At 36.1% G+C, this 26,369-nt stretch overlaps 1 protein-coding gene across 1 annotated transcript in view; it reads right to left on the bottom strand.

The window, feature by feature from the left end:
- Nucleotides 1–26,369, bottom strand: part of IFIH1 (interferon induced with helicase C domain 1) — a 54,796-nt gene that overhangs the window by 14,125 nt on the left and 14,302 nt on the right. Inside the window, exons 4-8 of the mRNA XM_035007890.1 lie at nt 15,165–15,269; nt 9,572–9,792; nt 3,059–3,269; nt 1,807–2,024; nt 534–650 (exon numbers count right to left, since the gene is read on the bottom strand). Of these exons, the coding sequence (XP_034863781.1) occupies nt 534–650; nt 1,807–2,024; nt 3,059–3,269; nt 9,572–9,792; nt 15,165–15,269 (872 nt within the window). The remainder of the gene's footprint in view (nt 1–533; nt 651–1,806; nt 2,025–3,058; nt 3,270–9,571; nt 9,793–15,164; nt 15,270–26,369) is intronic.

The raw sequence follows: 26,369 nt of genomic DNA, 5'->3' as shown, positions 1-26,369 counted from the left end.
CACATGTAGTCAAGCTACTCTTCATATAAACTGGAAAACTAAAAGAAGGCTGGAAGAGAGAATTCACAGCAGTGCTTTGTTGTCCAACAATTAAAAAAAAGAATAAACCTGCAACTTATTTTGCTAAAAATTTAAGATAATATTCTTCAGATGGTTGGTATAAAATAATCTTTGCATCTTTCAGTTGAGTATGGTATTATAATGAATTGTTGAACATTACATCAAAAATTAATGATGTACTGTATGTTGGATAAATGAACATAATGAAAAAAAACAAAAGAACAAAAAAATCTAATAAATATAAATTTTTTTTTTAAGATTTTATTTATTTATTTGAGAGAGAGAGAGAGAATGAGAGAGAGAACATGAGAGGGGGCAGGGTCAGAGGGAGAAGCAGACTCCCTGCAGAGCAGGGAGCCCGATGTGGGGCTCGATCCTGGGACTCCAGGATCGTGACCTGAGCCGAAGGCAGTCATTTAACCAACTGAGCCACCCAGGCGCCCCGTAATAAATATAAAATTTTAAGCACATACTTCTCTGGTGTCATCTGCAATTGCAAACTTTTTGCATGGCTCTTTTATTTGGTCTTTGAGTTGATCAATATTTTCTTTCACAGTTTTAATGGTACATGCATCGAGATTGGCACATATCTGGAAAAGAGATTTTTTTCAATATTCAAATATTTACTTTTCCTTTTCAACTGATTCAATGTAGAATTATTTTTCATATAACAAATAAGGACCATGACTAACTAAATATAGCATTTTAGTATTGCTCTACTGTGGATCTGATTAACCAATACGTTTATCTCTATGGACTAAAAAGAAGCTTCTAAATCTTGTTGGTGGATAATTCCAGAAAAAGAAGTGTATTTATTTTCATTCCTTAAATTCCATTTGCCGGCTGGAAAAACTGACATGGAAACAATGCAGCAAATTACAGAGATCGGCAGAGAATGGTAATGAGATAACCCTATCACATAAGAGATTTTAAAGGTCATCTTGACATCCCTGGATTAGATTACCACCCTCCTCTACACATAACGAGGACAATGTAAAGCTAGGAGCAGCCAAAGCCTGGATGTGCCTGGATCTAGACTGGTATTAGTCCTTAATCCCATAACAAATTATATCTTGGAACAAATAATTGTGCCTCTCTCTGTTCTACATGATTTTTACTGAATTCAACTTAAAAGTAAGGGACTTAAAATATAAATTTTACTCTGAATTCACTGAACAATTGAAATCAACAATAGTACTTTATGTGGTGTTACCACTTGGGGTCAGCTGACAAGTAGTACAACCGCAACTAAAGATTCTCGTATCTCCATTTTCTCATTTAATTTGAATTACCCAGAATCTGAGAATCACACAGAACAAAAAAGACACAGAAAAAAATATGCAATTTTGAAACTCATGGAGTATTATGAAAATTAGAAATTTTCATAGTTTGTGCATATTTCTATATCAAATGGATCATCAGGTTTAACAACAGGAGTAGATATTTAAAATAAGGTATTTCATTTGTCCCAATTTTTCATTGATTCTATCCGTACTCCATAATTTTTGTGATATTTTTCTGTACCATAGTAATTTATTAGGGCATGTTACTGTTTTGTAGAAGATTGAATATGTTTAACTAAAACATATTGATTTCACTTAACTGATGATCATAGAATACCTTCTTTTATGCACTCCATGGCACTTGGACCTAATCTTACTCAAGAAGCCCAAGAAGCTCTGGCATTTGCTTTTAGGGTTTTTTGTTGTTGTTGCTATTGTGTTTTACATAAAGTTAATGGCTTACTTTTAAAATGTGTTCCTTGGCTTCAGCTTGCCTTTTGGCTCCTCCAACACCTGGTGAAGCTGTTAGTCCTAGTATCTGAGGTAGAGGAATCACTGGTTTGCATTCTTTCTTGAGTTTATTGTTTTTCAACTTCTGTTTCAAGTAACGCCTCATGATGTTATTATAGACTGCTTCTTTGTTGGTGTGATGGCATTCATCAATGACGATGAGGGAAAAGTCTTAAAAGAAAATCCAAGTGGTTCATTTGTCCATACCAGCAAGGTAGAGTGAAAAAAAGTACCTTAAAGGTAGTAAACTGCGCTGTGACGGGGATATCTTTTCTTGAGCAGAATCCTGGCACAGACCTCTCACTTTTTAAGAGGGCAATGGGACTATGTTAGTCATCTGTACATCCAGAGGTCCAGGTATATTAATTATGAAACTATTATTGTTAGTTATTATCCTTACTTAAGAGATTAATTTCAGAAAGTTTATAAAGGTAAAAAGTGTTACAGGATGGAATTCAATCCCTGCCTTATTCCCCACAATTAATCAGGATTACATTTTTGTTCTTTAATAAAACAATTTAATTTTAAGTTGATGAGGGTTTATTTTTATGTCAAATAAGAACCATAACATTTAAACAGAGATCATTTTGCCTTGTTTTAACACTGCATTTAATTATTACAATTATTATAATGATTATTTATACTTCTTTCCCTTTCTCTCACTTTCTCTTCCCTTCCCCTACAAAATAGAAAGGATTATATTTCATTCTATGGAAAAGATGGCATATCTAACAGTAGCCATTAGCATATGAAAATATCCTGTTGGTACCTAGAAATTAAAAGTAAATGGAAAGTCCAGTGAGTGCTTGATTTAATACCATATTCTTATGTAAATAAAGTGACCTAATTAAAAATGTATCATAATTTTTGTGTTTCCCCAAGAAAGTAGAAGAGTTTTAATGAAAACTTAAACAATGGAAGACAATCTAATCAGAGATAATCTTTTTATTTTTATTTTTATTTTCTTTAAGTAGGCTCCACACACAGCGTGGAGTCCAACACGGGGCTTGAACTCACGACCCTGAGACCAAGACCTGAGCTGAGATCAAGAGTCAGACACTTAACTGACTGAGCCACCCAAGCGCCCCTAAATCAGAGATAATCTTTTTAAATCAGCATTTTAAAGATATATAACTAATACAGCCTCTGTGCTATCATCAATATCACTAATTCTTCTTTTTCCAAAAATAAACACTTCGACCAACCTGAAAACTGGACACCATCATCTTCTCCTTTTTCTGAATTTAAAAGGGAGTTTTCAAGGATTTGAGCTGTACTGATGATAACATCATAGGTTTTGACAACTTCTGGAAATGATATTTTTAATTGGGTATCTCCACTTAATCCAATTGTATGATACCATTTCTTCAAAAATGGTTCAAACTCTTTGCGGAAGAGCTGTTCAACCAGTGGCACCTTTAAAAATGACAAAATTAAAAAGAGAGAGAGAGCATGGTCAAAGAAAAAGGAGTATTGATCAAAGGCCTACTACGTGGCAAGCATTATCAGAGGTGTTTACATTATCAGTTAATTAAGCATAACAACCTATCCATCATTACATTCATTAATTTGTCAATAAGCATTTACTGAATGCCTGTTAGGTGTAGACATTGTATCTGAGACATAAACATGTTTAAGATATGGGTGACAACTTTGAGGAACTCAGTCTAGTTGAGCACATAGACTAAGACTAAGCAACAAAAAACCACAAATTAGTAAAACACAGTGTAATAATTCTCCCATAGAAATATATACAAAGTGACAGCAAAAAGGCAGAAGTAACTGAGTACTCAAAAGAAGGGTTGAGAAAGAATTTTAATTTGTAAATCATGAGTCAATGACAAGATAAATTAAAACCAAGGCTGGATAAGAAATAAATTCTGAATTCACAGATCAGGGCCAGGCTATAAAGGGCTGTGAATAACATGCAGAATATTTTAAATTTAGTATAATAGTTATAGGACCCTTGTGAGTTGTTGATTTATTCCTGCTGTTTGTTTTGGGATGGGGCCAGAGGCAACATGCCTAAAAAACTGAAAGGAGCAGAGAACCAAAAGTGAGGAGGTAAGACACTGCATAGGAGAGCAGATGTGAGATGAAGGGGTAGACCACTAAAATAGCTTTGGTGGCTGAGAAAGAACAAAAGAGCAAACAGATTGGCAAAGTAAGTGGAAATCTTTCAGAGGTGACTGGCATTACCGAAGGGAGTAGTTGGCATTGAGGTTACTCGATGTAATTGGCAAGTCACAGTATCTTTGCATTCACTAGCAAGTCAAAATGCAGGTCTTCATGAAGACCCTGACCTGTAAGACCATCACCCTCGGGGTGGAACCCAGTGATACCATAAGGAATGTGAAGGCCAAGACCCAGGATAAAGAAGGCATCCCCCGTGGCCAGCAGAGGCTCATCTTTGCAGGCAAGCAGCTGGAAGATGGCCACATTCTTTCTGACTACAACATCCGGAAAGTGTCAACCCTGTACTTGGTTCTCTGTCTGAAGGGTGGCTATTAATTCTTCAGTGTTGCATTTATACTCCCCAGTGATGGCATTACCCTGCATTATGGCCATTTGTCCCAATTTAAGTTTAAAAATTAAATTACCTTATTTCGCTCAGCATAAAAAAAATTAAATTACTACTTTCAGTTATAGCTGAACCTGTTGAAAATTTTAATAAAGGTTTTGTTGCATGGTAGCAAAAAAAAGTCCTTTCAGCTGGCTCTCTGTATGTCACAGTGCCTGCTGAAGGTGGTTCAGTTGACCCTTCAATGCTACACATTACCAGTCATTTTGAATACCTCCTAGATTAGGGAAAGGAATGACCAGGCCATCTTGAATGTTATATCCTCAGAGAATTTTTCCCACGGGAGCCTACGGATGTATAGTGTGGCAAACAGAGAGTTGGCAGGAGGAGTTTCAAGGGCCAGCATCAAAGAGTAAGCATTATACTCCTCATAATATAATTACCAGATAATGTGATCAATGCTTATCTTTCCACTGGTCTGCAGAACATGTGTTATTCATCTTTTTACTAGAGGTGAGCCCCACTTATGTGTACAATGAGGGCTGGCTGACACCCCTGGCTGAAAATAGTGTACAAAGAACAATGCTTTGTATCATTGTTCAGTATAAATAATGAAGTTATTTAAGAGTGAATGTGGAAAAGAAAGGGGTAAAGTGGAATCTATGAATTTCAACGAAACAGTGCAGACCCAAAATCAATAACCAAGTTTGGTAAGTGGGAGAAAATAATACAAGGTGAGAAAAATAAGAAGAGAAACTTTCCATTAGTGTTTTTGTTTTTTGTTTTGTTCTGGTTTTGTTTGTTTTTTGTCAAAGTCAAGTTTCTGGTCCATCTGCCACACAATCACTTGAGAGATTTGGAAAATGCAGACTCCTGGGCCCCACCAAAGGGTCACTGAACCTAGGGACCGTCTTTGGGGACACAATTCTGTGTGCATAACCTGCACTTAACATGAAACCTCTCATGTGACAGTAAGTCTTTAGAATGTGAGAACCGCAGCTCTTCTCTCTCTTACACAAAGTCATTTCTGACATATTTTTCTAGAACTATTCTTTTCATTCTACTTACACGAGACAGAGGAAATAATCTGAGGAAGAAGTAAGAAAGACTCTGAAGTAGAGAATGAAAATTAAGCTTAGTGGGAAGAGATAGCAAGATCCAGGGGAGAGAAAGTCAGCCCTGAAAACGACTCCAGCCACTTACTTATTATGTGACCTTGGACAAGTTACTGAATCATTTCAATCATTTCAATTTCTACATCAATAAAATGAAGATAATGTTAACCTATGGTAGCACTGTTGTGAAAATTAAATGAAATAGAGGCTGTCATTTTTCTGGTCCTCAGAAAACTTCCCTGATATTTTGCTGATCCTTTTATTCCAGCAGTATAGTGAAAAAAGAAGGCCAGTTAGCTTCAGAAGATAAGGGTTCAAGTTTCAGCTCTGCTGCTTATTGGCAGGATGAGCTCTGACAGACCAATTAAAGCCTCAGAGCCCCAGTTTTCTGATGGGTAAAATGAGGATAATTACGGTTACCTCATAAAGTGCCTGTGTGGATTTAATGAGATACAATAAAAATAATTAATATTGTATAATAAAGTGCAATGCAATATTATCATATTATTAATAAACATCTCTCATTTCTTAGAGTGTAGATTCCTGAGAATAGGATCTGCCTTTGATTTGTCTTTAAATCCCCTCATGCTGCTGAATGATTTAAGAATCTCTATACCATGGAGTGACACAGCAATCTGGGGTTCTGCCCATAAAGGATGAGTCAAGACCTTCCAAAGAAGCAGTATCTTCTGGTCTACAGAGCAAAAATAAGTTTCCACAGGAGGTAGCAGGTGTTGGAAATCCTGATACTCACTCTGGGTGGCGTTGACTTCCTACTGAAGGACACAGAGAAAGCCAGATGCAAGTCTGACATGGCTAATTGGGAGGTGTGTGGTCCTCTTGGAGCCTTTTCCTGAGATGTGACAGAGTGCCTGCCAAGACTAATCAAACCCAACTGCTACCCACTTCTGCTGAATCATATGGGGCTGCATTATAGCATCTGAAGGAACCTGGGATTTATCTCTCGTGATGTTGAAGCCCTAGATAGGAAATAGAAAGTCTGGGAACCCAGGTGGTGTTTTCATTTCTCCCTGCATTTGAAGGCGATAACTTTGGGAAGCACGGAGGCAGGGAGATGAAAGTAAACGATGTTAGAGGGGACAGGATTTCTCTTTTCGAGATCAAGGGTTACAATACCATCTATTAGGCTAAATATAGAACTAAGGTTATGTGGCAGACAGGGCCAGACTCAAATGAAGAGAACTGAAGCTCAAGTTACTTTAAAATTGAAAGAAATGGGATGATAAAGTAAACAATTATGACATATATGGAAGAACTAGTGGAGAGGTTTCTAGTAATTCCTAGGGAAAAACAATAGAGAAGCAGATGATGAATTAGACTTATGTCCTTAAGTGTCTACACAACAGTGCAGTGAATATGAATAATTAGTGAGGATAATTTAACATTTAAACATGGTTGCAAATGTGGATTTGTAAGAATTACCTAGATCCAATGAGATGAAAGATTTGTGATGGGCATACAGCACTGAAAGAAGGAGTCATTATAAGAACAAGTTGCATTAGATGCATACAAAAACCTGAGACCTGCAATGATCAATCAACATGCGTAAGATGAAGAAATGAACGTTTGCATTTGGAAATTAACTGCACAAAGATAACTTAAAAGAATTTTAGTTTAGCAGATTTTCAGACAAAGAAGAAGCTGAGGCTTTTAGTTTATGGCAAACTCCAGGTGAGTCCTTGGGTGCCGGCACCAGTAGAAAAGGCAAACCTGGTCATGGGCTTAGAGTCACATCTCCTCTCTCTTCCAGTCTGCACCAATAAGACTGTATCTATAGTATTTTACCCAACTCTGGATGCTGTATTTGAAAAAGGTCCTAAATAAATGTCTCAAAAACTATGGGCACTCAGGATGATTAAAAATCTGGAAACCATGTTATATGAAAAATAGTTGAAGGAACTGGGAATATTTATCCCAGGGAACAAAAAGAAAAATGACTTAGGAGCCACATTGCTGCCTTCTCTATGTGAAGGGCAGTCGTGAGGCAGGAGAATTAATTCTTACTCTGTATAATCACACTGGAAAGAACTCTAACCAAATGTGGATTTCTGAGAAACAGATTTCGGTAGGGCTTTCCATCAGTGCCAGTCATTCAAAGAATGGATCAAGCTATCTTATTAAAAGCAGAACTTCCTGGATATCCCAGCCTATTCTACTCAGCAGAGGCGAGAGATGAAATGAGAGCTGGATGAGAGCTGGATCTTGAAGTCCTCTTTTAGCTCTAAGAGTTTATGACCCTGGGGCCTGATAAAAGAAGGGAAGGAAATAGATGAATTAAAAATATCTCCTAGGTGTTGAGGCTTCATGCTTTGGAGGAGGGGGTGTAACTAACAAAGAGACAGTTAAGGAGGGAAAGAGAGCCTTTAAGGAGGGAGATGGTGAAGGCTCAGTTTGAGGAAACTGCAGAATACTCAAATGGTCTCAAGAACTCCAGCTGAAGTATCTTCAAATCCCGTTAACTTTGTTCTTTTCTGTAAACCTGGCACTTAAGACCCTGTTCACTGGTTAAAGGGTTCCACTTAATTAGTTATGGAGGTGAGGAAGAGGGAGTGCGAGAAAGAACTAAAACTTACTGAGTCATTCCCAGGCTTGAGATAGGTTATTTAATTTAAATTTCAGAGCAACTATATAGGGTGGTATTATTTTGTTCATTTTACAGATGAGGGAACTAAAGCAAGAAGTTAGGATTTTGCCCAACGTCAAACTACTGCTGGGTAGAAGGTGTATTCAAAGCTAGACTCCCTTTATTCCAAAAGATAATGTCCTTTATAAAGAGAATACGTGAAAGGCTATTCACAAATAAATTCTAATGTATCACTATTGTCACAAGAGAAATAAAACTGTTTTAATAGTAGGCATTCAAGTATAAAGAAGAGGTTTTTCGACTTAGCAGATACATACAAAATGCATTTGGAACTACATGATAGAAATTACTCAGATCATAGGTTCTGAGTATGTTTCTTTGGTACCAAAAGGCAGGTTGCAACTAAAACCTTTGGCATAATAGAAATCCAAGAATATAGAAAAGCTGTATAGTCTATTACTATATATTTGGTAAAGGAAATGATGAAACTCTAGTTATTGTAAGTAATAGAAAAAAGACTATGTCTGACCATGGAAATGTATACTCAATTTTACTCCACAGAAATAAAGATTAATCTGCCCAATATACACATTTATAAATTAATAAACTCATTTATCTGAATAAAGCTCAAATAACTAGATTTTGTTTTGCAGTGAAGAAGACTTAAACCTGTTTATGAAAATTGTTCTTTAAATACTCCAAAATATAAATTATTAGAGGAAAACCTCAGTTGCATTTCAAGTAACATCTATATATAATTCTTGAAAGTTAGTTAACTATTTTCCTTTTTTAAAAAAGTATTTTATTTATTTATTTGTCAGAGAGCGAGCACAAGCAGGGGGAGCGGCAGGCAGAGGGAGAAGCAGGCTCCCCGCTGAGCAGGGAGCCCGATGTGGGGCTTGATCCCAGGACCCTGGGATCACGACCTGAGCCGAAGGCAGACACTTAACCTACTGAGCCAACCAGGCGTCCCTCTATTTTCCTTTTTAACTTGATTTAGATCAGCCAAATAGTCACTTAATTTTTTCTTTGTCTTCAAACAAATGATATATATTCTGGTAAGGAGGACTTGCCACCTTTGACTAAGGGTCAACAGTTAAAGAGACTCCAAAAAACAATATCTGATCCTAGATTCCAGTAATATTTTGAAGTCATTCATGTCCATAGACATGATAACTTAAATTAGTGTCAGTTAACCTTAAAGAATATCTGGGTAAATGTATTATTCTTTACACATAAATAACAGCTATTTGATTTATGCTCTGGTGTTATGAAAAAATTCATTTTAAAAGCTAATAACTTGGATATTACATACATCTGTAAGAGCAAAGATTTAAAATAAAATAAATTACTTATTTTGACATTCCTCTTAATTACATTAAGTCTGCGTGATCCATTGTTATATATGTCATTTTACAAATGCGTCAGAAAAATACAGTGAAAATAAACACTGTGGTATTATGTGCTATTTGGATACCTTATTGACAAGGACTATAACTTTTCCAGGTTCAGATGCTTTTTTCTTCTTGTCCAAGTGATCCTTGGCAATGTAAACAGCCACTCTGGTTTTCCCACTCCCTGTAGGGAGGCATATAATGATATTTTTCCCCTCCAAGGCTGGTTGGGCGACTTCCATTTGGTAAGGCCTGAGATGCAGTTCTGGCTCAGAAGATGCTCTTTCTGCCACATTTTCTTCATCTGAAGGAAATTAAAAGGTAGAAAAATAAGGGAACGGGCAATAAAATAACTAAGGCTAGCAAGTCTAAAACCCAGCATAGGCTTCTTGTGATTTAAACTCCTTTTCATGTGTCCAAACCAATCCATTTTTCTATTTTCTGTACCATATGGGTGTCAGCTCTCTGTTGGCATCTCCAGGGTCGACCCAGGCACCCCATTCTGGAAGTAGCCTGGGGGCAGAGGTGCAGAGGGAGTGAATTAACAGGATGAAGGACAGGAGGGGAGGCAACATGGGAGAGTCTTTTCACAGAGTGGGCAAAGCCAGGGGAAATTGCAAGAAGGGCTGCTGTATAGGATTGGCAGGAATGATTCTTAGTGCATCAGGCTTTCCAGTTCTTTGTTGAGCCCTTCTGCCCTACTTGTTTCTCTATAGTCTTGCCACCTACGAATCAAGAGGAACTGGGAAAAAATGAGTCATCGTTCTGTATCACCACTCCCCTTTACTTTTTATTGCGAAGAAGTTATTATAGCTAATGGTACTTTCCCTCATTTGAAAAACTTTATCTGACAACCAAATACCCAAAAAGCCTGGCTATCTATCTATCTATCTATCTATCTATCTATCTATCTACCTATCTCAAATATCTAAAATGGCAAAACAAAACAAAACAAAATCCTATTTTTGCCATGTGAGATAGGTAGATTAAACAGAAGCCATATTTAGGGAGAAGGGGAAAAACTTCTCCCATGTAAGCCTTTAACTGATATGTTTTCATTAAAAGATGAAAAACGATTCTGTTGATTTAAACTGACTTGTGACTAATTTTGGCATTTAGTTTTAAATTGCGATCTTTATCACTTCCTTATATGTATTCTCCACGTATTCATATTTTCCTGAAACTCAAAGTGTGATATATTAAAAATATTTCCAATTAACATAGATTTCTAAAGTTAAAATTCTCATAAAGTACTAACATGTATTAATTTTTTGAACATTAGAATAAAATTGTTATAACATACCTTGGTTTAAACATACTTTGTTTAAAAGTGATCATATTTATCTGTATTGGCCAGGGGAAAAAGATCTAAAAATGTATAATCTATCATGTGGAATGCAGTAAAATAAATATTATATCAATTTAAAAGCCCATATTTTGCTTTATGTAATCATAAGAAAAAATGAAATGACAGCACTTAGTACTTCATTACACATGAAGTGTCCCTTCTCTTATCAATGATTGCAATAAAACTAAACTAACAAAATCCCATTAACTTCACAAAAGCTGCTGATGGGTCCATTTCAGCAACTGGATGATTCTATTTAAATGGGTTTTAGCTTGTTGTGACCGCTATCTGCACAGGTAGGAAAATTCACACCAAACATCACTTAGTAAGAGTCATCTACTAACCTGGCAGGAAATTTGCCTTCTGTATGGATGAGTAAACAAAGAAGCAATACATTTAAGTTATCTTTGGATCATCTGCTGATTCATTTAATATGATTTTCAGGAAAAACCCATTTCAGATCACCAGCATTTAAAGAAATACATTTACAAGTTTGCTCTCCATGCTTGCTTTGAACTCTACAGCAATCATAATCATTCATCGTCTACTATATTTATGTAAGGTTCAAATTTATTTAAGAATATCTTTACTTCTCTGCTAAGTGGCTTTTATAGATTATCAAAATCCTAATATTCTACCTATATTCCCGGCATTGATTACCTAACTTTTCCCAAAGAGCAAGAATATTTGCAAAGGAAGATGTACTTTAAATTGTGTTTAATACCAAGATCCAGGAATTTACTTTTGCTAAATTGATATTTAGTTTAGGAAATTCCTTAAAAAAGATTAGCAAATTCCCTTTAATTTCACTCTCGGTATATTTTTGCATGGATTTAAAAAAAATAATAAAATTCTGCTTCCCTCGCAATAGTTGCAGGTACCCCTTTAAATAATCAGTTTCCTTTTTTGTTTTTCATGCTTACTACTATATCCTTGGGTAGCACAAAATAAAAAGGGAAACTTAGAGCAATTTTCTGTCTCTTCCCCAAGTAATCAAAGACGAAGTCAAATGAGCAAAACATCGATACCACTTATGCATCTTTGATATTTATTGTACTAATACATGTAAAATGAGTTAAGATGTTAAAAGGGCATTCATGTTCAAAATTTGATTCTGGAGCCAAACTCATGTTGTTTCTCTGCTACTTAACTCATCATGTACCACTAGTTCATTCTGCAGCAAATATTTACGGGGTACCTATTACATGCCATGCAGTCCCACGAATATAGTCCTTGTGTCCAAGGACTTTAGAGTCTAAAGTACTATAATGCTGCCACTGAAAATGTCTGGCTATTAGATAGATAGCTCAATTCGCATCTGCACTTTTGAGTCAAGTCCGGGAAACTTAATAGGTAGCCCCAAGTTTAAAAGGGAAGCACAGAGTGAACATAGAAAAAAAAATGAGAGTTGGATTCATTGTGAGAACAGCATCCAAAGAAGAGCTGGGTGAGTGCTAAATATTCAGCCTGATTCTTGCCTTATCACATCCTCTGACATAGGGATGGAAGAATTTATCCACATAAGCAATGAGAAGAGAATTTTCTCTTCTCTGTCACCAGAAGGAGAGAACTGAGCTGGTGTCAATGAGCTAGGAGCCAATTTCCTTTATAAAAGAAATGTTTGGGTTTTTGTTTGTTTGTTTTTTTGTTTCTCTTTGGCTTGCTTTGAAAAAGCAAAATCAATTAAATACAATAATGAATGTGGTATTTAAAATATGCACAAGCTTTGAATAACATTGTGCCCTTCCTCTACAACAAATATTGATTGAAGACCTGGAAATTATACTATACCATATAAGTGGTCAAAAAATAAAATCAAATAGGACTTAAATAATAACATTTTATTGGAACTACACCATGTGGCACATTTCATTCTCACATTGATTTTGACAGCTGAGTTATTCTTGGAGAGAAAAGGTCTGTCACTGCATGTGTTTGAAATCGACAAAGTATTCCTTTACCTATAGTATGTAACTACGGAAAAATACGCCATTCCAGCTGGACAAATATTAATAGGTACTACCTCGAAATAGTAAGGAAACACTTTCTACATATAAGGCCAATGTGTATTGCCAAAAATATTGCCACTTTGTGAGGTGCAGTATATCTCTCTAAAAATGAGAGACAGAAAAACAAAAAAGCCTTCCATAGCATAATGAGAATATTTAAACTTTAAGAGCATCATTAATATGTTTTACTATGATGTAACACTGCCACAGAGGAACATAATGTTATGGTAGTGGGTCACATCCATGATCCTTATGTCCCACTATGTAATTGTTGAAGGTGGACAAAGGACATATGGGATAGAGTTCCTTTGATGTCAACTTCAAAAGTTAAAATATTATCCCAAACATTGTAATGCTTTTCAGAAATTCAACATATGTTTACCAGTTTGCAATTTATCTAATCCCTTTTTTTTTTTGCATTGATTTCTACTTCAGTCTATATCATGCACCTGAGGGAAAAGAATTTCATAATTTTATAAATGCAGAATTTTACTACCCACTATCCAAAGTAATTCTTTGTTTCTAAGCACTGACCCCATCTAGAACATCAATGGGTGTCCTCTGAAAATGTGTTTGTCTTCAAATGTATTTGCCTTTGAAAATGTATTTGCTTTTTAAAAGTAGGTTGTGTTCAGATTTATCACGTCTTTCATGCCACATTGAGGACTGAAAATCAGCAAATAGTTACATTTGCTAACAGCGCTAAATAGACAAAATCCCCAGCACATAGAGGATACCCATTTAATATTTATTGAATGAATGAATATTGTTGAAAAGCCCTTACTTAGACAAACAAAAATTAGGATGAAGTCCAGAAGCTTAAAACAACCATAAAGACTTTAAATATTAGCTAGAGCATATTTTGAGTTCTAACATCAATAAAATTTAATAGAAATGTTAATTATTAAATGTAACAACTGTATAACAAGTATGGAAAAATCAAATACAACCCACAGAAATAAGCACAGGGCAATAACTTAATAAACACTGAGTGCAGTAAACAGAAAATGAATTAACCCTTTAAAATCCTGGAAAGCTTTTAAGGCAGATGACCACTTTTATGTAAACGATTCTGTCCCTTAAGGACTCCTCTAGTTAAATTTCTGTAATTCGTCTGACAATGCAGGGGAATCTGAAGTACACAATATTCTCCAAGTGTTTTCTACAACTCAATCAGAGAACAAATGAATAATAAAGTAATTTGTGTTTCTTAATTTGCCAGTTTCCTACTGATTCTTAGCTGGCCACATTGTAAAGCATTTTTTGTTTGTTTATAATTTGTTAATTCTAATTATGAAATAGTTCAAATGCACAGACAAATACGGAAAGGTGTATAAAAGATACCCGAGGATCTATCACCTCTTCTTAGAAAATGTTAACATTTTAGTTCAGTAGTAATCATTGGAATTGCACATTCAAACAACAGGAAGAAGCAATAGGAAATCGACCAGACTGATGGAATTTAGGCACTCTGATAACAGGAAGTATTGCTGGAGTGTGGGACTGGGAAGAGGCACTCTCATTTATTGTTGGTGTGATATCCAACTAATAGAGTAATTTGGGAAACACTTAATAAAGTCCTCATTTAATGACAAAATATTTTTTGGAAACTCTACTTCTATGCAAGAGCTATTTAGACAAATTGAAACTCTTTTAACTACATGTATAATTTTTAGTTTTTCATTTTAAAAGGACTCCTGTTAATTGGGTGATGGGCATTAAGGAGGGCATGTGATGTAATGAGCACTGGGTGTTCTATGCAACTGATGAATCACTAAACTCTACCTCTGAAACTAATAATACGTTCTATGTTAATTAATTGAATTTAAATAAAATAAAATTTAAAAAATAAAAAATAAAAGGACTCTTGTTATCTGCAGTTAATCTAGAGTCACAATCTTCTTATTGACAGTATTAATTTTTTTCATTTAAAACGTATTTTGATTAAAAAAAAAAAGTAGGGTACGGGAACACATGTACCAAACCGCATTCATGACTTAAATGCAGTCCACTTAACTGAAACAGAGGGCATAAAGAAAACGGATGACCCGACTCTATGGAATGTGGCATGTGCACATTCTTATCTACACCAAAAAAGATAAGGACTGGACCAAAAATGAGAGAGCTTGAGTCTAAGACTTTTATAAGTTGTACTTTTAAAGAAAGTGAATGGCAAAGTTCCAAAACGACTTCAACTGTAGAAAAGAATTGCTTTAATTGCATAAATCCATCAGGGAGGGTACGAACAGCCCCCATGCTTTCCACTATATGGCGTCTTATTTCACAGTTTTTAAGGTTTACACAACAGTTAGGCAGTACCTGAATCACTTCCCATGGTGCCTGAATCACTGCCCATGTTGCTGTTATGTCCAAGACTTTCATCTAAGCAGCTGACACTTCCTTCTGCCAAACTTGTGTCTGATTCTGCAAAGGAAAACATTTTAAAATATTTTTAAAATATTTCTGAGAATAAACGTATTTTAACTGCACACCTCTACAGCACACAGTACATACAGTTCAATGCAAGTGGAAAAGGCGCACCCAGACGATTATGAAGAAAAGGTAAGAGTTTCTGGCAAGCAACATTTAAAAACCCCACTATGGATGAGCAGCTGCTGGGTAGTGAATCAAACGCATATACCTACTTTAATGCACGTCCGATATGAGAGTAAATACAAACTTGTAAACATTTATCACTTTTGTTGTCCCCCCACATGGAAATTTTGCCCAAGAAAAGAAAATCTAGGCTTGATAATGGCATTGAAACACAAAGTATTATATAGTAACCACTGAGTTATTTTAACATAATCTGGTAGGGAATTAATAAAGTATAAAAAATTAATAAAGTACATGGTTCTGTTAATCGGTTATGAAAATAACAGTTCAGTGATAAACATAACTTTAAAAATCTCAAAAAGAATTTGCTCAAAAAGAATCTCATTAAAGCCTAGCATTGCAGTTGTAGTGGAAGCTTATGTGAGGTTGGAAATAAATGTTTTCCTTTGCTACAATTAAACTAAGCTTCCATCAAAAAGTTACAGTTAGGATGAACGGCAAGAGAATTCTCTTAATTTGTTAATCCCGATGTCTGGTTTTCAGTACTCAGTATCAGTTCCTTTTGAAAATCTCTCTCTTTTTTTTTTCTCCTCTAGGGAAGACTTCCCTCTTTACAGTATATTGCCAAGGACTTATGCAATCTTATCCACAAGGATCAGAATTATTGCTAAACTGGTAAAAGTAAATAAAAGATGGCAACAAATGTCGGCTCTGGAATCAGGACTTAAGAAATTTGCTATTGAGGTTGCTCTGAGCCTGGCTCGCCATTAGTTAAAGTGGGGCTGTTACAATTCGCCTCCTAGAATTTGATAACCATTAAGTAATCTTAGGTACAATCAGGTCTTAGCACTGTAGCTCAATTGCTGATGACTGGAAAATGAAATAAAAATCAAGGAGTTGGCGTATCATTAGGGCACGAGTTCCATTAAATAATGTTCTTCTTACAATTAATAACATTTCATAATATTTATACTTGTTACATAATTATCACTTCATGCTACAGCTCCTAAATGCACTAAATAAATTGCATTAAAGTAGCCTTTAGCTACTTAAAACTAGTCTGAGTGTCACACATTCAGGGCTAGAAATAGAAATGGTTGAAAAACGCACAAAGTATATTTTCAATAAAACTTCTCTGGAGAGAGACAGCGTACAACTCCTCAAAACTACAAGTATCTTCTTTTTCCTTAACCAGTTATTTATTTATTTTTTTTAGTTGGTGCACTGAGGTATAATTTATCCTTTTATGTATCTTTATAATCACTATTTTTAGGTTGTTCTTTTAGGTAGGTTTAGTTTGATGAGTCTGACAAATGTATACAGTTTGGCAACCACCATCACAAGCATGATTTTTCTATCACTTCAGAAGTCCCCTCAGGCTCCTTTGCTGTCATTTCTCTCCTGCTGCCCCCTAGTAGTCCCTGATTTAGTTTCTGTCCCTACAGTTTGGCCTTCTCCAGAACATCTCATAAACGGATTCACACAGTATGTAACCTCTGTTTGACTTCTTCAACTTAGCATAACACATTTGAGATGCATCCACATTGTTTATATCAGTAATTTGTTCCTTTTTATTGCTGACTAGTACTCCCTGAGCATCGGAGACATCTGTGACATCTCCCTTCCGACTTGATTAAACCTAGTCAGCGGGAAATATAATGGCATTACAGCCAGCGCCAATCAAATATGTAAGACATCTTTCTTAAAAGTTAAAAGAAAGCTGATAAGAGATTTGTAGAAAAATTCTCAATGGACATACATACTGTTTAAGTATATTAGCACAACATAAATATACTAATGTGAAAATACTGTGCCTACCAGTTGTCGTAGATTAGCTCTCAAACTCAGATTTGAGGAATCCCTTATGATCACAAGGGAAAACCTGTATATCTCACTGAGAGATTTTAAATATGGCACTTTGCAATTCCCAGAGGTATGCCTTGTTAGAAGCTTAGAGGCGAGTGTGGGATAGAACTGTCAAGCAGAAGAGTGTTTTGGGCAGATGTACTGATGAAAAGAGAATATGATTTATAAGGAAAAGGCAAGGTGTAAAATGAGATGGGGAAAATGTCATTGCAAGGATAATTCTAGATCTAGAAATATAGACTAAGATTTCTGAGGCAAAAAAGTAAATTTTGACATGCTTTTCATTTGCTGTTTTAAATATGGTATGAGAACTAAAGGTAATACCAAAAATACTAAAAAATACTAACAAGTATTATCTAAAATCTAACCCTGTATCTTTACATTTCCCACTAAGTGTAATACAAATGGAAATTACACTTGATTTTCATTTCATTTTCTATTCGCTAGCAGTTAAACAACAATCTTAAAATACTTTGTATATATGTAAAGTCAAGGTTTTCCCCAAGCTTTGCTTTAACATATGTAAGTTTGGGGGAGTTGTTTAGTGCAATGTGCATGATTAATTTATAAATATTAAAGAAAGTTGCTACCAAAAATTGGGTATTATTAAGTGTATTACATGGATTATTTTGATCTTACAAACAAATTTGCAATGTGTCAGGAAGACACTGAGCTCGGTGCCTTCACGATGTAAATTACACTTTAAACCTCAACATCCTATGTGGTAGATATCCATTATCACCTTAGTTTTACAGATGACACAGTGAGGCCCAGAGAAGTTAAATGATCTATCCTGATCACACAGCTAGAATGGAGCCGAGCGAGAAGTCCCCATTTTCTGAATCCAAGCCTGGTATTCCAGTGTTTTTTTGATGATTTGTGCGAAGCTTTATAAACAAGCAAACAATCCTATAGCCAAGTGTTAAGTGAAGTGAAAGTTGGTTATTGTTGTTGTTGTTTTAAAGCATATGGACATTTTCATTGTAATGTCAAATTTTCTATCAATCTTGAAACAGTTTATCTTCCCAAGGGGGGTGGGAAGTAGAGAGATTGTCTTATTTTGCTAACATTTCTGATTTCATCAATAGACTTTCATTTACTTTGTATTTAAATATCCACACAAATTTTGAAATTTACTTTTCTGCACGCAAATAAAAGGAGGAACACTCCCATCCTTGTTAAACAAAATTAATTGGAATAATTTTGCTAGAGATAATTATAAAAATGAAAGTGAATATATAGAGGTCTATTTCTTTGTCATTTTGAGGATATATAAAATCTCCACTTTCTCAACACAAAAATAATTTTGTTTCCTAGGCAGCGAATTCTTATGCATTTGATATAATTTTTTTATTTCATAGAAAGAGAAATACTAAAGGAAATAACTTTAATAATAAAAGAAAATATATTGAATCTCCCATAACATTAAGAATGTCTTCCCCAGAGATTTTCTTCCTGCATTCACTTAAAGAAGTCATGTTTTAAAAATCACACAAACACACATACACATAAAGTCAGATCAAGTGATTATGTGATGCCAAAATTAAACCAGGCTATTGAGTTTATAAGCCAAGAATTCCTGCCACTGATTTATACAGGATTATTTTGTTTTATTCTGTGCACTTTTCACAATATGTCAATCTGGACTTATGTCCTGATGAAGAAAGTCATGTCTATGATGTTAAAATAGATCAGATAAAATAGAGTAGTCACTTGGAGGCAGGGTGTTACCATGAAAAGAACACTGTGCTAGGAGTCAAGCAGATCGGCCTCCAGATCTGAGCTCAGCCACTGCTAACGAGTGACTTAACCTTTTTTTTCTTAAATTTTTTTTTAATATAGGTAGCAGTTTCTACTTTCTCATTTATCTTGAGAATGATTCCGTTAGATAAAGGAAATGAATCATGAAGAGAAACAAATCTTAAATTCTCATGAAGTTGCTACTTAAATGGTCTTTGAATATTGGAGTTATATTATATAATAAGTTTAGTTAACTTTTATATAGGTGTCATTTCCTCTAAGGAAAATATCAAAGCTGGCTACAAAACAGATTAGAAAATGCTGGTAATTTCTAACTGTTAAAAAAAAAAAGCAGTTATTTATATCAAACTCTTTTGGAATGAAAGAAAACGATACTCATCCAATTAAAAGATAGGATTTTCTGTAATAATTTTGTAAACAGCACAAAAAAAGAACAGCTCTGTGTACAATGATAGTGTCTAAGACCAGTCCATAAACCACGGAAAAAAATGCCTCATTTTGCAATCACAACTTGGAATATTTTACTAATAAGGCAGAAATATTAACTGGAATCTGAGAAATTTCACATTTAACATCTTCTAGACTTTAAATACTTTAGAATATTTTTAAACCATTTAGAAACCAAAAATATTGAAGTTAAAAAAATTCAAATGAAAAAAACCTCTTGGTTGAAGGCCTTTTTAGATCTATTTCAATGTAAAGTATGCCCTCTGCTGGAAAATGCTATTATAACAATTAGTTGGTAAGTACATCGTTTACTCAACCTAAGAGCTAGGCTTCCTTAGGTAAAATACAAATTGGTTCTTACTTCTATCCCTGCCAGGTAATGTCCCCCCTATTTTCAACCTAGATGTATTTCCCACTCCACAAATATTTCTCCTTTTTCACCCCTTGCCTCAGGCTGTCATACATTCTCTTTGCTGAAAAGTGGTTTTGCTTTAAAACAGGAAGCAGTGCAAGGGGCCAGGGCTTCTATGCACATTGAGAAAAAAGAAGGGCACCTGCAGATCTCATTCACATGAGAGGTAGTGCTTACAAGGTCTGCAAATAGTCTAATTTCACTTGTCACCGTACTTTCATGTTTATTCTAGTTCTGACCTTGTGATGCATTTTAGCTTCACCTATTTAGCTATTACCCCTTGCCTGGCTTCGTAATCCCCGCAGTCTGGAATGCGGAAGACTACCCTAAAGAACCGAACACAGGTACACTTATGGGCACTCCCACAAAGATCACATGGGCTTCCTAAGTGTGCTTGCTTTCGTACCAGTAATAATACCCTTTCTCTCTCTCTTTCTTTCTTTTTTTCCTTCTTTCTTTTTTAGGGTCCTTTTTTGATAGCTCTTATTGATACTTAAAAATGAACAACAGTTGGGTATTGTCCATATGGAAAAAGCAGGCTTTTTGTGATGACTACATTTGGGACTAAGACGCATCTTTATCACCCTCTTTCTTTTCCCTTCCTCCTCTAATGTCTCATTGAGATATACTAGCCAAGCTCTTCAAGACCACCAATAAAGTTATTTTGGACTCTTCTCCCACTGTGGGTTCCTTTGAAGCTTTCTGTGCTTTTCTGTGGGCTCCTATAATTGGATCAGACACATTGCTAAGACCTCTTGTCTTTTTTTTTTTCTAAAATGCAAAGTATCCTAACACTCAAACACTCCTTTTCTTTTGAAATAACTTATCCTTAATCTTTTTTGAGAGGAAATAGATGACTTTTATTTTCAGCTCTATGTATATGGATTTGTGCGTGTGCGCGCACACACACACACACGCTCACATTTTTGGTCTGTCAGATTCTGCTCTCCGTGCCAGGGAACATGTGTTCCCGCAGAATGGAGAGAAGCCACCTCCACCCACCTTGCATATTCTCTCCTGGATCCAAGCTTCTAGGAAATGAGTTCCCCAAAGAGAAAAAACTCTCCTAGAGCCACAGGCCCACATGGCTATCCATGGAGCTCCTTGCTCCTGTTTATAGAATTTATACTGCTGAAATGTTTCAGTCAGAATTAAATTTGAATTGTGTGTAAGTAATAGTGTTGGCTTAAATTGTATCATGTATGCCCTTTAGCCTTTGGACTTGGATCTCCATCTATAAAGATAGTTATTAGAATACAGGGTTGTGGGGATAATAACCATACTCACTAGAGTGACCTAGTCAGTAACAGAGACCAAAAGTCTCAGAGTAAATCAGCTATGAGTGAAAAGCCAGATGACCACATGGGAAGTGAGTCTTGGCACTAGCAAGGTTTAGGGAAGGCAAGATAGAAGACCAACTGGAAACTTCTTGGGCTGGTAAGCACCCCTCAGGAAGAGCTATTCAAGTTAGGCAGGCTTAAGCAAGCCTGAGGAGAGTATGGGAAGAGACACATTTAAAGGTGTCCTGGTAAATACTCAATGGTTGACTTTTTGAGGTAAAAACAAAACAAAACAAAAAACATGATTTCAAAGTGTCTGCTAATTTCCATGGTGTAAATATTCCTGCCAGGGCTGATTTCAAGCTACCAGCGTGACGTCACAGAGTGGAGCTGGGAAGAAATGGGTGCATCTGGCTCTGGCAAGCTAGTGGCAGCCAGCTCCAGCTCCCCAGGGTACACAGTCCTCCGATGAAGGACTCTCCTACGAACATCATCTGAAATGATCTGGTGCACACTGTGCTAGTATTTCATCATTGTTCAGAGTATTTTGTTTCCTTAGGGAAATCATTTGTAAAAACCATACAGAAGCCCATGAACTCTGATCGATCTGAGAAGTCTTCTCTCCTACCACTGTCCCCGCAGAAATGCTCCTCTCTAATCAAACTGCTTCCTGCATTTTTGTATCATTTTGCTGTGTTTACTACAGCTGGATTTTGATGTGTTTATTACAGTTTGATTCATCTTGTATAGACTTTATTTTTCAGAGCAGTTTCAGGTTCATAGCAAAATTGAGTAGAAGTACAGAGACTTTCCTTAAAAGTCCTGCTCCCACACATGCAGAGCTCCCCTCATGGACACCCCCCACCCTAAACATATTTTGAATCTTCCTACAACTACACCCTTGCTCATAGTGTCCATGCAGTCTGAAATGCTGCTTACCACCTCTGTGCACAGATCCAACACAGGACCGGATGAACGGATGTCTCCGATTCCTCCTTAGGGAGGCTGTCTCTAGGTCTTCCTTCCTCCTCAGTCTTCCCTCCTTATCCTGTAACATGGTCTCCTTCACTCTGGATAGATAACTGTTTTTCTCTGGGGGCCTGGAACTTGTTTTCCGGAACTGGGTTATAAACTCCTTGAGGGTGAGGGCAATACCCCAGTACTTGGTTCTCTCAATAATAAGACCTGACTAACTCACTCTCTGGCTTCTAGTCCTCATTCACATGCCAAAATAGAGAAGGTAAGGCCTAAGCATCAAATTAAAATTAAAATTGTCGTCTTTGTTAAAATGGTGCTAAAAAAAAACCAAACCAAACCAAAACAAAACAAAAAACGCTTGAGGTTTGTAGCCCTAAAAGGATGTCATGAAAATAAATCCAGCACGTCTTAGCTGCACACCGGGGAGATTCTTCCTGTCAAAATACCTATGTCCTCCATCCTGAGAGATGAACAATAACCCTCATAGAACTATTAAGCAATTGGAAGTCATATAACTAACCTACATAGTTCCAGGGAGGTTTCAAATAAAATACAAACCTATATTAACTGTTAGCCAGCACTGACATCAGCAGGGACAGCAGCTTCTCTCTCTCTCTCTCTCTCGCCGGTTCTCCCTTTTTCTCTTTTTCAACTCAAATTAATATCTGCCTTTTGGATTGACTCAGTAGTATTTTTGATTCCCAGTAATTAATGTAACTAAATGTAGCAAAATATAGAAGTGAAGGATGGGGGCGCCAGGGTGGTTCAGTTGGTTAAGCGACTGCCTTCGGCTCAGGTCATGATCCTGGAGTCCCGGGATCGAGTCCCGCATCGGGCTCCCTGCTCAGTGGGGGGGTCTGCTCCTCCCTCTGACCCTCTTCCCTCTCGTGCTCTCTGTCTCCCATTCTCTCTCTCAAATAAATAAAATCTTAAAAAAATAAAAAAAAAGAAGTGAAGGATGGTTACCTGAAGTCAAACCAATCCTGTAATAGTGTGGGTAATTCTGACACCATCTTATATGCTGCTATATCAATTATCTTTTCCACTAAGGTCTCAAGTGCTATATGGTAATTTTTTTTTCTAGAGATTCTAAAACTCTCTAAATTTCTAGAGGCTGGTGCTATAAAACATTATTCTGGTCCTCATGTGCAAGGATAAATTTTGTGGCATTTTTACAGAAATTAGTATAGACCAAATCTAAGATTGGACTTTGGTCTATAAAAAGGCAAAACAAAACAACAACAAAAAAAGTGCTATAACAGATTGGGCCAGGGAGAAGGAGGCTGTTTTATAAAGGTCAATTTTTAAACCCCTCCTACAGAACATGATCTATGCAAAATATATCCACAATATATTCCAAAGCATAATGTCACCGGATAAACCTAAGGAGTGGAACATATGGGGGAATATGAAAAAGAAGGTATTAAAGTCTGAAAACAAGCAGGTTGGTAAGCTCATTAGCTGGGGTGGAATTTTAAAATCTTCACGTGAACGAATATATAAATCAAAATATACACATGCATTCACAGTCATGCGCACTGTATATTCACATATGGCACACTCTACAGTTACATTATAATCTTCCACCCTGGAACAGTGAATTCCATTCTCTTTATAATGTAAAAGCGCCCTCTGCTGGCCAATCTCGGGTACTTGCACTTTCTCGTTTGATAACAGGAAGATCCAACATAGAACGGTAAAAGAAGTCTGAGAGATTTTATGGGAAACTCTTCATCAAAGTAAGTTCACTGCAAATAAAAGTTTTATTTTGTTTTGAATCTCTTTTGCTTTGCTTTCATTTTATTCTAAGGCATTAACTCCTAAAATAGTGTAATGTAAAAGTCGGTGTAAAATAACTACTTACTTGTTTTTGAGAAAGCAATAGCAGATTATTAAATTAAAAATGATTGTACAATCAATTCTACTGTAAGCATACAGAATTAAAATGATCCAGATAACCTCGTATTTCCTAAAGTTATTTTCAACAGAAGAAAATGAATGTGGCTTTTTTGTCCCTCTGATGTTTTCTAGGGAGATGTGGTCTAGAGAAACAGCACAGATTTCCAATATTTTCTTGTTATAAGAGATGACCAGTGACTTTAGAAAGCAGAACTATAACATCCAGCATTAAAATTCTACTAACTGTCTGAGAACTATTCAAACATCCTTTAGAAATTATTGTGTTAATTTAGAAGAAGGCAAGTCTTAAAAATTGGTGTATCTTCATTATTAACCACTTTTTAATGGGAAGTAGTTGGAAGGAGGAAGGAAGAACAAATATCAGTCCCCAGGGTGGAGGCATGACAAAAGCACTCTCCAGAGCTGCCTCCTAGGAAATCCTGATATATCACCCCAAGAGTGAAGGAGAAATGGGTTTAAAATTGGTTTCAGGGCAGGTGACTGTTACTAGTGGTAGCGTATCTTACCCATCAGGTGTGTTAAGGAGTCAAAGGGGCTAAAAAACAATATATAAGGAATCTTTGTATTGAAACTATAAATAATTACCCCTTGTATGCACCAAGACTATTATGCGCTGAAAAAAAATTTTAGAAACTTGTTCAGAAATAAAAATTAGAGGAGTCAATTTAAAATTAGAAACAATTCGAGTTACATTTTTTTCCTTCTGCATATGAAAATTCATATTTATAGAATGTGTGCAGCTTAAGCAATAAGTTTCTTTCAACGTAGCATTGACTATATTTGAGCTATATATGAAATCTTAACCCTATATATTAGAATTCAAAATAAGGATTATACATTATCAATACTGATAAGATACGCAAACAAAATTATGCAAATGCATAGTACAGACTATGGGATATTTTCCCCTTTATTTTAACTGTTAATTCTATGAAAGGATGCCTGTAGGGGCAAAATCCTTCTACGGTAACTTTTGCAACAAAAACTTCAATCAAAAGGACACCAGTAACTTTCTTGGGCTAATGGTACTTTACAAGTTATTTATATCTGTAATTCTTAGTTCCGGAGAGCAATAAGGAAAGAGACAAACACTTGGAATGACCCATAGCATCTATCAGCAGTGGTGTCTAAGACCTAAAGCAAAGGAACTACATTTTCATAAATAAGTTACCTTTTGTTATTGCTCTGAAAAGGGCCAGAATGGATTGGTCTGTCTGGCTCTCAAGTCCACAGGGAAGTCCAGACATCACGAGGATCCTACAGACCAGAAGGTCATTCAAGTCTGTGAATTGGGTGGGGTCCTTATCACTGTACAGTGGACTATACTTCCACATGTTCTCAGACTGGTATATATATTTTAATAGGCTGTCCTTGCATTTACTGTATGAATGTTACTAGCACTTACTGTGACTATGCAGTGACCACTGGTTGACTGACATGCCCGTCAGTTGAAAGCTCCACGGGAGCAAGAAGCCACCTCTGTTACATTCCCCCACTGTCTTGGCAGTACTGAACACTGAACAGTACATGTCTGGCATGTAGTAGTTAAATAAATATTTGTTAAATGAAAGAATCCAAAGGAACAGAGGGCAAATGGGAGAGAGGGAGAGAGGGAACACAAAGGGAAAAAATCCCTTTCCGTCCTCTAAGGCCATTATTGAGATCTAGATTTTTTTTTTTTCACAACATGCAACTTTAAGTTTTACACTAACTCATAGAAAAACAACATTTTTAAAGTTTTGCCCTTAGTTTTGTTCACTTTAAGACTCAGAATCCTCCATAGAGACATAAGCTACAGGCTGATGAGATGCATTGCTGGCAACCTTTGATGAAAAACCCTCATTCAAGATACAGGATCATCTTCCAGCCTCAGTCCTGTCTTCGATTCTTTCTAGTGTGGATTTAGAAAATAGCTGGTAACCCACAGAGATGTCAGGTGTCCTACCAAGGAAGTTTATTAAAATGTGACAAATCCACATTCAGATAGTGATTTTGGCATTCCGATAAGATCATGATTTCTGAAAGAAAGCGCAGCTGCTCAAATGAAAAAAAAAATCCTCTGGAATTCAGGTATTTGCTATTCTGTATATTAAACCTCACTACTTAAAGTGTGGTCCAGGACCAGCAATACAGCATCACCTGGGAGCGCGTGAGAAAGGCAGAATCTCGGGCTCCACACAGGACCTACTGAATCAGAATGCATTTCATTAAGACCCACTCCTCCCAATGGTTCACATACACAGGAAAGCAGCAGAAGCACTGCATAAAAAACAAACAAACAAACAAACAAATGAGTGAGGCACA

Source organism: Mirounga leonina, unplaced genomic scaffold, assembly GCF_011800145.1.
Source record: "Mirounga leonina isolate KUSES-001 unplaced genomic scaffold, KU_Mleo_1.0 Mir_151, whole genome shotgun sequence".
NCBI lineage: Eukaryota > Metazoa > Chordata > Mammalia > Carnivora > Phocidae > Mirounga > Mirounga leonina.
This window is presented reverse-complemented; position numbering and strand designations above follow the sequence as displayed.